Source organism: Chelon labrosus (assembly GCF_963514085.1).
Source record: "Chelon labrosus genome assembly, chromosome: 21".
In the NCBI taxonomy this organism is placed as follows: domain Eukaryota; kingdom Metazoa; phylum Chordata; class Actinopteri; order Mugiliformes; family Mugilidae; genus Chelon; species Chelon labrosus.
In genome coordinates this window covers 23,919,309-23,933,906 of record NC_140354.1, presented here as the reverse complement: position 1 = coordinate 23,933,906, position 14,598 = coordinate 23,919,309, and the positions used below count along the sequence as shown (strand labels likewise).

Here is a 14,598-nt window from a genome sequence, read left to right as displayed (position 1 = left end):
ACACAAACACACACAAACACACACAGGTACAGGTACAAGGCAGCGTTTAAAGATCATCTACTGTGACCTAGCAGCTCGGAGGGACGGCCTCTCCTCCTCTGCTCTTACAGGAGCCACGACGGTGATTCTGTGAACGAGGGGAAACCAGAACCACCAACTCCTCCGAGGTGGAACTGCATCAAACCAAACCAGAAGATTTCAGTTCACGTCCAAACTCGAAGTGAAACCTTTTGAAGGGATTGAATACGAGGTATTAGGTTATCGACGTGTACCTTCTGGTTCCTGTCAGAGACACCCGTCTTTACTCTGAAACAGTTTCTCAACCAATGAGACGTTGGTTGAGCAGCTAGGACAGCTAGGAGTTTCTGGTGAAGTTCAACTCTCTACTCAGAAAAGAAGAACATATGAAGAACCTGGTTAGATGAGGTACAGACGAGACTGAACCAAGGTCTGCTGGAGATATAGATGATGTAGAAATGTTTAGCAGAGATATTTACTCTAAGCTGATGTTGAGCTGTCGACTGGACCACAGAGAGACCCTGGTGTCTACGGGACGACTGTCAGGACACTGGTTCCCATCGAGAACCAGACATTAGAATGAAAACAAATGAAGTGAAGTGTGTCTCCTGGTCGAGCTTCTGCAGAGAAAAGCAAACTGTATGTAGAACATGCAGAAGCATCTGGTTTAACCGAGGTACAGACAAGATTCAACCGTTGTTTGGTCGAGGTACAAATGTTTATCAGAGATATTTACTCTAAGCTGATGTTGAGCCGACTACTGGACTACAGAGAGACCCTGCTGCCTACGGGACGACTGTTAGGACGCTGGTTCAATGAGAACCAGACTATGGACATGAAAATGAAAACAAATGAAGTTAAGTGTGTCTCCTGGTCGGTTGAGTTCACATCATCTGGTTTAAATGAGGTACAGATGATGTTTAGATGAGGTTTGGCCAAATGAATACATGTTTAACCAGGGTCTGGTTGAGATGTAGATGGCGTTCAGCCCATGTTTAGACGAGGTCAGGCCAAGATTTAACCGATGTTCGGCTGCGGTTTCGCTGTTGTTTAGAGGAGGTTGAGCTGCCTACCGGACTACAGAGAGAACCTGGCGCCTACGGGACTAATGGTTCTGTTATGAAGGAACCAGGAACCAACTTGTTTGGTTAGACGGAGCCACAACATCAAGAACAAACACAACCAGAGGAAGAGCAGGGCTCCTCTGCAGGAAGTCAACCGGGGAGGGAATCTGTCATGTGTATGAAAATGTGTCATAGTCAGTGAATGGATTCCTGACAGGTGTGTCCAACAGAGCGCCGGCGCCAACGGTGAAGTCATTTCCTGGAAGCGTTCCATAGTAAAACAAAAAAAAAGAGGAACAAGCTGCAGAACAAGCAAGAACACGAGTCTGGCTCCAGAGTCTCCGTTGTTAAGCAGAATAATTTATTGCGGTTCTTTATTTATTCCCGTTTTTGTTCATTAACAATAATTACAAGTTGAAAAGCATTTACAGAGCGTACAAACATATTACACTACAATCAGACGGGACGGGACGGGGCGGGGCGGGGCGGGGCGGGCTGAGCCGAGCCTCTTCAGGACGTCAGCCGTCTCCGTCTCCGTCCGTCCGTCCGTCCGTCAGTCTGCTGCTGATATCTACAGGAGCTAGATGGAAAAACCTCCAAACTCAAAACACACACAGAGAAAAGAAGATAGAGAGTATTGCTCTGACTTTAGAAAGGTGAGGCCTGTACAGATTAAAAACTAAGACGAGTGGAGCTGTAAGACTTCAGCTGGGAGGCGACGGCAGGTGAGAAAAGAAGAATTAAAGAATTAAAAAGAGAGAAAAGAAATCAAGTGATGATTTAAAATCCACCAATCAAACGCTGCGTTACATTCACCTCTGCCCTGGTTAATTAGCTCTGAGGATTATTGCAGTAGTAAAGCTTCATCTGATGAAATAAAATCCTTCCTGGGCTTTAATTTCAAGGTTTCAGTGAAAAGCCGCTGACGCTGTTCCATCACAACCCTGGAAACGAGCGGTTGACGCTCAGCGTTCGCAAAGTTCATTCATTTCATTTAATTCATCTCCATCCAGCAGACGACCCTCTGCAGACGCTATTATCATCTATTATGTATGACTAGTGCTCCACTTATGCAGCAGCTGTTCGTCAGTCACACTCCTGACGTGTCTGAATGAGGAAACGTGTCTGTTGCATATTTGAAACAATGAGCTGTCACATGTTAAGAATGAATGAATGAACGTCAGTGAAGTGACCCAGTCAGATCAGACGGGGCAGCTGAAGGAGGCAGTAACTGCTAACGGGCCAGAGACCAGCACAACGTGAGCGGAGGCAACAACGCGGGTCTTTGACTGCAACCTGATCAATCCCTCAGGGTGAGTAGAAAAGTTGCTGGTTGCTCGTCTGGTTACAAACGTGTTTCCTCTGAGTCGGACCAGAGAGTAAAAAGAGTCGCTCTAGCTACAGGTCACGACACGAAGCCGCCGCCGCCGCCGCCGCTGCAGCCGCAACGCTGCCGCTGCTGCTGCAGCCGCAACGCTGCCGCTGCTGCTGCTGCTGCTGCTGCAGAGCTTACCTGCTACAGCTCATTAATCCAGCTCAGGTGAGTCAGGGGTGTCAGAGCGGGCCTGGTCTCTGTCTGCCTCTAAAGGTGTGTCTTTACCTTCAGGCTCCTCAGTGGGTGTGACACACTCAGTCATCTCGGTGGTTTCCTCTTTTACTGTTGCATCCGTCTCCTCCTCCTCCTCCTCTTCCTCCTCCTGCTCCTCTTCTTTCCTAACCTCCTCCTCCTCCTGCTCCTGCTCCTGCTCCTCAGCGATGGAGGCGTCCGGTCTCGGCGGCGGGGCGTGGCCGGCACACGGGTGCAGATGCGGCGAGTCGGCGGGGGGCAGCAGCGTGAGCGACTCCACGCTCAGGGCGTCGGCGCTGGGGTCGGTGAGGAGGGAGATGGTGGGCTGGGACGCCGGGGTGAGGCTGGGGGCCAGAGCTGGAGACGGGACTGGGGTTGAGGGAGCAGAGGACACCAGTGTTACTTCCCCACCTCCGCCTTCGCCTTCCCCACCCGAAGACGAAGGAGGGGTGTGCTCCAGAAATGTACCGTCATCTAGGGGAGAGCAGAGGAGAGGGTGAGGAGGGGGGAGGAAGGGGGAGGAAGGTGTGAAGGTGTGAATGAATCACCAGCTGATGGGAACCCTCAGAGGAGCGTTCCTTTACGACCTGATAAAACAGCTCTGGTTTCCTTTCACTCTGACTTTTATTGACCTCAGTTCTAAACCTTCACTGATAAGATCCTCTGATGACACGTTCATTAAACAAACTATAATAATCTATTCTCTCTTACTGTCATCAACATCTCAAGGTTCAGACTTTTAACCTGTGGGGGCATCGGCCAGTGTTTTAAGGGCTCCTGTTCTAGTCTAAAGTCTACGGGTCAGAAACGTGACGTATTAACTCCTTGTTCACCTGAAATCAGATCTGGATCAAACATGACAGGACGAAGAACTGAATCACCAATAAACCTAACGACCATGACCTGGAGAGAACCCACACAGACGCAGGGAGAACAGAAAGGAACCAGTCGGTCTGGATTAGAACCCAGAACCTTCTGGCTGGGAGGCATCAGTGCTGACCACCACACCACTGTCCCACCATGGATCAAACATGATAGGACGTAAAACTGACACCAGAAAGCTTCCTCATGTTCGTTAGCACATATCTGTTCACAGAGATTAGCATGTCACTAATAAAGTGTTTATCACAAAATATGATGAGATCCTCCCTGCTGTCTTTATTTATTTGGGGGGGGGGTTCTACTGTCTTAATACCTTAATAAAAGCCCCCAATAATGATGCCATCCTAACTACAGACAATGGACAAATCTTTCTGCACTACCTACTGGACACTCTGTCATTGCCATGTCTGTCTACCTCTGCTACATGTGGTGACTGTGACTTTCATTCATTTATTCATTTCATTCATCCGTCACTTTATATTTTAAATATAATTTATAGTTAACATTTTTATTTCTAGTTACTTTCTATTTTTTATATAGTTTTTGTATGGACGATTAGCACGGGTTAACTTAACACAGTTATATATTTATTTTCTATGCAAATGTTTAATTCCTCTGCACATTTTTTAACTTTCAACTCCTCTACATATTTAATTTCTCTGTACACATTTAAATTTACATTTATCTCAGGTCAATTTCAGCGTATGGTTACTGTGTTATAAGTTAACTTTAATGGATGTTACTGCTACTGGATGCTTGAATTTCCTTCGGGATCAATAAAGTATCTATCCATCTATCTATTAGAAATGTCACATAGAATTAGATCGTGAGTTTTGTCATAACATTAATATTGGATAAAGCTGCTGAGACGTGGTCGTCTATCAGTGAATGAATCTAGTTTATAGTAAACCGTTAGCTCTTATAAAGTTAAGCTAGTTTCATCTGGTTTTAACCGACTTTTCTTTAAATCATTTTAATCTCCAATAAACTCAAGAGCACAAACATCTGGTTTTAAAAGTGTCTGCAACGTCTAATTTTATTAGTGAACAACAACAAACAGCTTCTCATGCTACGTGAGTCGTCTGAACTGTTTGCTCCGTCAGGTTAAATGACAGAGCAGGTGACCAGGTGTGTGTGGAGGGGGAGGGGCTTTAGGGAGGGGAGGTGTTGTCTGAGACGTGTAAAAATATTTCTGATTCATTATGAGACCCAGTGTGTTAGCATGATGCTAACTCCTCAGGTTGTGTCATTTCCATTTAACCAGTAATAATATTATAATTATTTTCATCCAGCCTTTAGACGGCTCATTCTTCTCTTTAAAAGTCTCCAGCAGCTAAAAGTCTGACATCACTGTTTTCTAAAAGTTAGAAAGAATAATCAGCAGCAGGATTAATAAAGAAGTGATGACACATTGATTCTCTAGAGCAGGATTTAATTTCCTTCCTACTCAGAAACGACTGTGAGCTCAGTGAAGGCCCGTAGCAGGAATCACTCAGTGTTTACATTAGTCACACAGACCACACAGAGACACCTATATGACCACGTCACACACCGCTGCATACGACTGTGGTGCTGGTGGTTTGTGTATATACGTGGCCGTGCCATGGCTACACCCAGAACATGTGTAGAGGAGGGAGGGAGGAGGGAGGAGGGAGGGGGGAGAGGGGCTGTGTGTGTTCACCTGTCGGGCTCTGAGCGGATATCGTGCTCGCTGTAACAGAGTCACATCTTCCTGTGCTCCCGCTCCCGCTGGAGGGAGGTGAAGGGGAGGAGAGGGGTGAGGGGGTGAGCTGAGGCACGCAGTGAGCCACCGCGAAACCTGTGGACCAGTCAACACCGTCGTTATTCAACACCGTCAATCACCTCCTCCACCTTTATACCACTACATACACTGTACCGCACCTTAACGTCATTACTGGGGATATTATAATGTCTTTATTTTATTTAATCTTTTTTTTTATGTGCAACTAAAAACAGTTTCCCTTGTGGATCAATAAAGTTGATCTAAGTCTAAACAGAGAGTTAAAGCAGCAGCAGAGATAGAGGCGCTGGGTTTAAATGTCTGAAATGATCTGTTTCTGTTGATTTTATTCAGATGTTGTTCTGATCTCTGAGTTTTTTCCTTCACGTCTTTACACCTCTTTGAGTTCTAGCTGCAGACGAGACTTTTCTTTTGCAGAGATGCATGAAGACTCAACCCACTGACAAATCCCTGAAGACGCCTCCAGACCTCCAGTTAAAAGATAATTAACAACTAAAAATGCTGAGACTTAATGAGAGGAAGGTTTTTTAGTAATAATAAAAATGAAGCTGCATTATATTTAATCCAATTTCAGTGAGTTTCAGTCTGTTCACAGATCTGCAGACTAATATCAAACATGTTTCATGATTTAAAGGGTTAATGCTGACGTCAGCTCTTTCACAACAACCAAAGAGGGACTCCTGATCTCTGAGCTCAGATATTAACTTTAATAAAAAGTTTAATAAAAGCCCAGGTGTTATTGTTGGAGGACGTTTCTGAGCGTGAGTCACCTGGTACTTTGTCGACGGAGGCAAAGACCGATCTGTTGGCCGTGGGGTCGTTGGGCGCCCGTCTCGACTGCTCGTAGAATCTGAACGGCAGGCCGCCGGGCGAGGCGTTGGCTGTCTGAGAGAAACCCAACACCTCTGTGGCACTGGGCTGCACCGGCAGGTCCAACAGAGCTGAAGGCAGAGAGAGGCAGAGAGAGGCAGAGAGAGGAAGAGAGAGGAAGGACGGTTTACAGTAAAAAAAAAGACCTAAGTGAGAAAAAAGGTTTTCATATGACTGGCTTTCATGTTTTTGTTTCTGTGAAAGAATCTGAAACTGTGATGGCAGCGGCTATTTTGGCAGGCTTCACATCCTCCTCCACTCTGCTGCATTAGCAAGATTTCATATTTATGTTTTGTGATGTTCACAAGAATCCGACCACAGTGAGAAGGGAAGTGAGGCCGACTGACCGTCACTACTGACCAACACACGCATTTATAACGAGTCTGGAGAGATGCCAGTCTCGTCACTTAGCTGAAATCAGACCTGTGAACGCTTCTGTGAATTATAGTGGAAGGAAAAAACACAAAACACACAGATAAGACTGATAAGGAAAGAAAATGGAGGAAGTCACTTTTTTAAAGCTCAGTAGAAGGAGGCAGCGTCTAATTCAGGGAAATGACTGATACCATGACGCTCTTAATCAACCCATTAGCTTTCACTTCTGCTGGACACTGGTGTCGTTTAATGTGTTAAGTCAAATGGACTTTCCTACTTGTGTGTGACGTTGAGGCTATAAACGATGATTTCACTATTTGTTTTTGTATTTATTTGACTTCTGTTTTCATGTTTCTGAGGAAATAAGGAGTTTCTGTTTGAATCACTCTGTTCTTGTAAATGAAACCTCCCTCACCTGCGATCCTCTGCATCTTCATGCGGCGCGCCTGGATGCGCCCTTTGGCCAGACGCTGCTTGGCGATGATGCAGCGGATGTGGTCGGCGAAGATGAAGTTGGCCTGCAGGATGGGCAGCGGCTTGGCGTGCGGGTTGGAGCTGGGTTTGTGGATGACGATGTTCAACGCTCGGCTGTCGTCCTCCACGCCGGACACCTGCATGTCCTGGGACAGAGAGAGAGAGAGAGTTTTAGAAGGTTTATGGTGTAAAATAAATATAAATATCTGACTCTTTAACAGCAGGTCACTGTTGAGTCTTTCTTGGCTAACACAGATGACTTAGGATGCTCTGTAAACAGTGTGAAGTATTAGGAAGCAGGTTTAGACTCGTCAAAATACCAAGAACTGAACTGGGTCTCCTCCCTGTGGAAGCCTGTGATACTTCTAAGAAGTACTAAGAACAAGTAAACATCAGATGAGTGAAGCAGAAATAACTGATGAGAGACAGAGGAGCCTCCAGGAATTAAGAAGGAACATGAAGGCAGAGAAATTAAAGATAAGAGAAAAAAAGACACAGAGAGGCACTGATGGGACAGTTTGAGTTCTTTTCATCTTACCTGTAGGAGGCCAGCGAACTTGACCACGCCCCAGCCGAGGCGTTTGGTCTCCGGTTCTACCAGACTCATCTGGTACACGTCGACTGCCAGGAACCTCTGGGCCTGGCTGCCGTCTTTACTGACCACCATGCAGGCGATCAGGTCGCTGTTATCTGGAGAAGACGAACACAGAGACCGTTAGCATTTATAGATGAAACACCAGTGGTGGCGAAGTCCTCTCTACTGGACTAAACTTACATTTTAATATCTTAACATTAATCTTGTCTGTCTCTCAGCTGTGGTGCTTCTGTCAGTGTAGCTTAGCATCAGAGCTTTTATCCAATCATATTTCATCATCATGTTGCTGGGCCTTCACAATTAAACCTGAAACACATTGTAATGACGCTGTTCCTTTAACCAATCACATTTCTAGTTGGTATTCTTAGTCCTTCTCTGTGGCCTACGGTAGCGTCAGCGTTTTACCGTCCTCTGATTGGACGGTCAGAGAGCCGCTCTGTTTAAGCTAAGCTAGCGGTTCATGTTCATCTGATGCTAGCTGCACAACGCTAACGTTTTGATAGCTATTAGTTGAAGCCACCATGGAGGAAGGAGGAGAGGCTATCCATCTGGTTGCAGATCTTCTTAGAAAGACATTTTCACTTTGGACTTTGAAGGAAAAGCTGGATATTGTGAGGAAAGGCCGCCCAACCCTGGAGCTAGCTAGCCTGACCCAGGTCAGCAACTATGAGCGCTACCCTTGGTTGACAGGCTCTGAGGAGAACTCTAAATAGTTTCTAAAGTTCTGGTGATTAAATGAATTATATTTACATCTGTTATGTATATTTCTGTCATTTTATTGGGTCAACATTGATGCTTCTGCTGGATTTGACGTATGTGGCGCTGGTGGCTGCAGAGAGTGAGAGGAGACTTGATGAATTGTTCTAAGTGAGTTTCTTTCTTTAGTAATGACATTCATCTCTCTATATGAGATACCTGTCTACCATGCTACGTCATGTTTTACTGCGTATCTGGATGATGTTGATGGTTTCTATAGCAGTGGAGTCATAACCATCGTATTAAGACGTGTTTTAATGAGGTTGGAGGTCATTGAAGGTCTAGGAGGAAAGGGTCTGACCCCTGACCTTTGATGAAAGTTCAGAACTGGACCACAGACACATGGAGGAAGGTGGTTCTGGTCTGACAGGTGCATTGCTTATCTGATGAACGCATGGTGCCACGATGCATTATGGGAGGAAGACACGCCCGTGGAGGCAGTGTGATGCTGTGGTCAATGTTCTGCTGGGAGAAACCGGATCCTTCCATTCATGTGGAGGTTATTTTAGGAGGCAGCTCCAACCTGAGCCGCCTAACCTCCATTAAAACACTAAAATGTTCCACTGAGACACAAACACAGCCGACGATCGTTACCATGGAACATATCTAGTTACCGATTCAAGTAATCAGATACGTTCCATGAATAAAATGAGGTCACTGCAGCTTCTACTTCTCTTTTATGACTAGTTTCCTAAAAATGATTATATATTTTTTTGTCTCCTTTCTTGGAAAAAATGCTTTAGACCACTCCTAGAACAGAGTTTCTCCTCTTTAAGAGAACCACAAATACCGGAAAGCTCTGATGAGTCCCAGAAACCAACGAGAAGTGACAAAATAAGAACCAACAGTGGAAACTAAGACTGGGTCCTGAACAAATGAATTAAAATCCGATGCATCCTCTCGTTATAAAGAACCGCAGGACAAAAGCAAAGACGCATGAGAAGATAGAAACTAGAGGGAAATACCACAAACCTCTGGAACCAGTGACGACATTAGTTTGAAGTAAAACTGTTTTGAAACTGAAATGAAATGAAATGAACTGGTATTGAAGGAAGCCCAGCCTGAGTGGACACCAACAAGTTATAACAGGAATTTTATTTGTATAATCAGTTCCTGTTTAAGGCCCAGCGTGTCATCTTCTTTGGAAAAGCCTCGGTGGGAGTTATAAACGGGTTACAGGGAACCTCTGAGACACCAGCTGATTCCAGAGAAGGAACTCTGATACGTTCTAGATAAGGTTTAGAAGCCAAACATTCAGTCGTGAACTTTAAAAGGACAGAGAAGGTGTTTTTACGCCCACACGTCTAGGAGGAGCACAAAGAAACCCTGAGCCCAAAACTACCTCGGCCTCCTCACTTCAGTTTTACCACAAAACCTCCTGCGACTGAAGTGAATGTGGAAGTGGTGATGACCCGATCTGACACCACTGGTTTTGGTTTAAATATCACCCATCATGACTCTAAAGGCACCAGGCTGGCTGACGTACAACCCCCCCTCAGTGAGTTTCTCTTACAGTCGCTCACACGTCCCTTCCTCTTTACTGTATTTAGCTTCACTTGGTTCCTTGATTTCTGTCCTGAACTCCTCGGATCAAACCCACGTCTTTAAATGGCATGTGACAAATGATGTACAGAGGGAACCTGAGTAAGCCTGAGTAAACCCTAACACATTTGTTAGTTTATATTTTTGGTGTTTCCCTGAAGGCCTGACAGCTGTAGATGCTCATGCTGTCGGTTCAGACGCGACGCTATTAAAAGAGCGGCGGGGGTTACCAGGAACTACTGAGACATGAGAGGTGAAAGTACCTGCAGCTGGAGAACCAGTCCCCAGTTTTCTAAGGAATTTAACAGCCCAATGGTCGTAGGGACGAGGTGGAAGTCTGAAAAAATTCATCCCCAAAGTAAACGGGGAAAAAACCCTCCCACCCCCAAGTGTGTGTGTGTTTATTTAAATTCTACAGAAGGCCGCTCAGAAAGTTTTGAAGATGTGGGCCGCTGAATAAAAAACAAAACTACCAGACAGAGAGGCTGCAGGGAAACACCTTTCTAGGTCTGGTTTCACGAGGCACAGTTTAGATACCTTCCTCTGAGAAGAAGAACAAGAAGAAGAAGAAGAAGAAGAAGAAGGAGGAGGAGGAAGCTGTTCAGATATGAACTTCTTTGATTGTGACTTTTAGAGCTGGACGGCAAACTAACGTTAACGTCAGACACCTTCTGTCCTTCCTAAGAAACAAAGTGAGATCAGACCTGAGCCGCTGCCACGCCTCAAAGTGTTCAGCACTCCCTGTCCCTGTGAGTATCCTCTAGAGCTCTCAAGTGTCCCTGATCAACACTCCAGGCTGCACAAACACTTCTAAGGTAGACAGACTCAAAATAATAGAACCAGTGTCAGCAGGTTAATGAGAAGTTCCCCAAACGTTGACCTGAAGGAAACACCGTCCTCCACTTTGGTTCCTACCACCACATCCACCAGGATGATGATGATGATGATGACAGCAGCTTGGAGTATTTACTTTTCAAACAGAAGAGGAGCTACCTACGCCCATACATTAGCAATATTTTATTTATAGTTTCACTGATAAATATCAGGTCACCTACGCATACAGTACAACTCAACTACCGTCGGCTACACAGAGATAGACGACAAGTAAATCCCTTTATTTGTTAAACAGACAGACATTATTAAGTGAAGACCAGAAAAACAGGTTTTTAAATTCTACTCAGTTTACAGAACCTTTGCACCAAAGTTGAAGAGACTCGATCAAAGTGTTCCTGAGATACCAAGAATAGGACGAACACACAGATAACCAGAAAACATGAAGCCTCTGCTGTCAGCAGGTAGTTTAATGTTTCCCTGATCAACCCTCCAGGCTGCACAAACACTTCTAAGGCAGACGTTGAAGAGACAGACTCAAAATAATTAGGGATGCACCGAAAAATTTTGGACAAAAAACCGAAAATGCACTTTCGGGCCGAAAATTTAACGCCAAAACAACACGACCGAAACAGGTGGTGTGATGATGCAAGCAACAACCGCAGCAATTTTCGACCGCATTTCCGTTTTTTTCGGCCGAAAATTTGTCTCATATATTTTATTTATTACTGTCTCATATTTATGACAACTCAACTACCGTCGGCTACAAAGAGAGAGACGACCAATAAATATCTGTGTGTTAAAAGGACAGACATTATTAAATTAAGACCAGTGAAGCAGGTTTTAATTCCACTCAGTTTACAGAAGGTTTGCACCAAGTATTCCTGAGATACCAAGAACAGGGCAAACACAGTGATAACCAGAAAACATGAAGCCTCTGAAGCCACAAATGCAACGTGACCTTCTGTTTGTAAGAGTAACCACAGAGAGTTTTGGTGCAGATGCAAACTAAGTGTTTTGTAACGTAAACGTAGGCGTCAGCAGCCTAATGGTCAGAAATAAAATAAAAGCTGTGGGTGTGAGGTTGCAGGTTTTAAACACCAAAGGAAAAACCCCTCCCACTACCCACTACTACTCTGTCAGAGGCTTGTTCTTAGTCAGCCACAAAGAAAAGTCTCTTCATCACAATCAGGAGTAACTCTGTTCAAACTTACCGAACAGATTAAAATGATATTTTCTGGTGACATGAAGCTAGTGGGAGTCACGTCTGAGCCGAGGCGGCGCTGGCTCTTTAAGGCTATCGTTAAAATAAATCAGCCGCAGACTCTTTCGACTGGATTCATGAGCAGTCACAGTTTCAACCACTGAAATATTCTTGAAAGTGAAGCCACAGGGAGACGTTTGGTTTCAGTGTTTCCATCCATTCCTCTTGTAAACAAGGATAAATCAAGACAAATGAGTTGAGATCAGTCGGCGTGATAGACGGGCACCACGACAAACCAGTGAGGATCTGAATGGAGGAATAAAAGTGACGAGCAGACGCCCCCCTGACACGACAGACTGCTCTGTCACAGGTTTGTTCCATCAGGCCACAGCTTTACATCATTAACCAAACGTGTTTCCAAAAAGTACAGAAACTGCAGATTCATAACGTTAAAGGCCACGACTATCTAATCCACCACAGATGGTGGAGTCACTGCTACAAAGTATTCAGCCCCCACAACTTCAGGAACAACCTCATCTCTGTGCGTATTATTATTCTAAGAAATCTATGGTGTAACATCACCTTTAAATATAGTGAAGATCACTACAGATTAAGCCTTTGAGCAACAGCTCTAAACATGTGAATGATTCTAGTGGTTTGTTTGAGTGTGAATTGAAAGTAAATACCATAAAGTGCCACAGATATGAGGGAGGCTGTTTCATGACGTCTTAAAAATATTAAAACACATCTATTCTGACATTTAAAACATCTTTTCATTCTTCCATCCATCAACCTCTTCTAGTTTCACTTTAAACCTAAAGTTTATCTGGAGTTTCTCTGTTGGAAACTGATTCTGCTCCTGCAAAGATCTGCTCTGATTGGTTGGAGGACTCTCTCCAGTTGCATTGTTAAATGGGTTTTTATTTTGATTCTGCCGTCTCAGGATGTCTCTGTCTCTCTCTCTGTCTCTCTGTCTGTGTGTCTGTGTCTTACTGAGGTCTAAGACGTCGTCGGTCTTGATGAGGTCTTCAGGTCTGGTCAGAGGGAGCTGGGTCTCTGGTTCTCCCTGAAGCTGCAGCGATAACGACCTCAACATGAAGAACACCCGGATGGCCTGAGAAGAGGACGGAGAGGACGAGAGGATGGAGAGGACAGAGAGGACGAGAGGACGAGAGGACGGAGAGGAAATAAATAAAAACACAGAGAGATGAAAAGAACAACAGGTCAGACTTTAAACATTTTCTCTTCGTCCTTCAGAGATGAACTGAACCGTTTCCATGGAGACAGAATAAAATGATCTGGTCAGATATATAAGTGTTAACATCAAAACATTAATCACTGTAGAACTTTGCTACTGGAAGGAGGAGGAGGAGGAGGAGGAGGAAGAGGAAGGAGGATAAAAAGGAGGAGGAGAAGGTTTCTTGGATTCACTAGTAGATACTGAATGTGACCCCACCCTACGAGTCTTCTCCACGTCTCCACAGGGAAGTCTCTTCACAAAGTCGATGCCGGTCAGAGGGGTCCCAGTGGGGGGCAGCAGGATGGAGGCGTCCATCATCAGATACTCCACGTTGAGAGGTTTACTCTGTGACACAGAGACAGAGAGGAGATCAGAGAGAGGACACCAACACCAAGAATAGAGATTAAAAAGAAAAGAAACCAACCGTCATGCTCCTGTATTCATCCTCAAACATGTCCAGGAAGATCTCCTCACCCTGGGACGACAGAGAGGAGACAATAAGATTTAAATTATTTACACCGACGGTCAAGACACAGAGCTAAATGTAGAAAGAAGAAACACAGAAGGTTCATCTGATCAATCTAAGGGTTTCATATTTACTCCTTCTCTTTATTAATATTAAATGAATGACTAAGTAAAGTAAAAATGTTAAACATGTTCTGATCCCAGTTTCTAAAAGGTAAGAATTCATTCAGCATATTATTTATTATTAACTGTAAACTAATATCTTTGTGTTTGCAGACGTCTTCTTGGATCATCATTTTTTTTCTTTTTGCAGCATTTGATGGTTTAATGAGAACCTAATCAGCGTGTTGATCTGCAGTGAAAGCAGTTGTCATGTTGACATCTGAGCTGACTCATGTGTGCGTGCAGACCCAGAGTAAAGACACAGACGTATCCACGCTCTGACGATAACAATCGTTTTCTGCGTGAATGATGCAGAGTGTGTTGTTTGTGTCCCCGTGCTCGCCCGGTGTGACCACATTCTTCTGCAGCTGCGTGCAACAAGAACAGAAGGAGAAGAAGACGACGAGGTCCTTATCTGTAAACGTGAAGCTGGTGTGTTCTAGGACTCATGTGACACCATCAGCTGAATGATGTGAGGACACAAAACAAAAAAAGTGTGGACACGCTCAGTGGAGCATGTCAGGACAGTGATTGTTTATGTGGACACTCATCCCCTCTGACAGGTTTCATATGAGACAGAACGGAGACATAACAGATGCAGAGCGTCTTGTTTTTATATTATTATATTATCTTTCTACTCATTGATACATAAAGCTCTTTACAGTCACACTGCCGGAGCCGAGCACTGGGAGCAGCTGGAGGTTCAGCGTCTTGCTCAAGGACTCAATCTTTCACCATGTTCAACTAAGCGTGAGGCGTCGTCATGCAGGCATCTACAAAAAGCTCCGTTA

The 14,598-nt window shown here is 44.7% G+C and overlaps 1 protein-coding gene across 5 annotated transcripts in view; it reads right to left on the bottom strand.

Moving 5' to 3' along the window:
* Positions 1 to 1,420: 1,420 nt before the first annotated feature.
* clec16a (C-type lectin domain containing 16A) overlaps positions 1,421 to 14,598 on the bottom strand; it is a 33,545-nt gene continuing 20,367 nt past the window's right edge. For 3 of the 5 annotated variants that reach the window (XM_084571394.1, XM_084571396.1, XM_084571395.1), the window contains exons 16-23: positions 13,605 to 13,655; positions 13,397 to 13,525; positions 12,934 to 13,054; positions 7,551 to 7,702; positions 6,954 to 7,158; positions 6,064 to 6,234; positions 5,213 to 5,350; positions 1,421 to 3,123 (exon numbers count right to left, since the gene is read on the bottom strand). In XM_084571394.1, the coding sequence (XP_084427520.1) occupies positions 2,609 to 3,123; positions 5,213 to 5,350; positions 6,064 to 6,234; positions 6,954 to 7,158; positions 7,551 to 7,702; positions 12,934 to 13,054; positions 13,397 to 13,525; positions 13,605 to 13,655 (1,482 nt within the window). In that variant the 3' untranslated portion in view covers positions 1,421 to 2,608. The remainder of the gene's footprint in view (positions 3,124 to 5,212; positions 5,351 to 6,063; positions 6,235 to 6,953; positions 7,159 to 7,550; positions 7,703 to 12,933; positions 13,055 to 13,396; positions 13,526 to 13,604; positions 13,656 to 14,598) is intronic. The other 2 variants (XM_084571397.1, XM_084571398.1) reach the window with 2 other exon arrangements.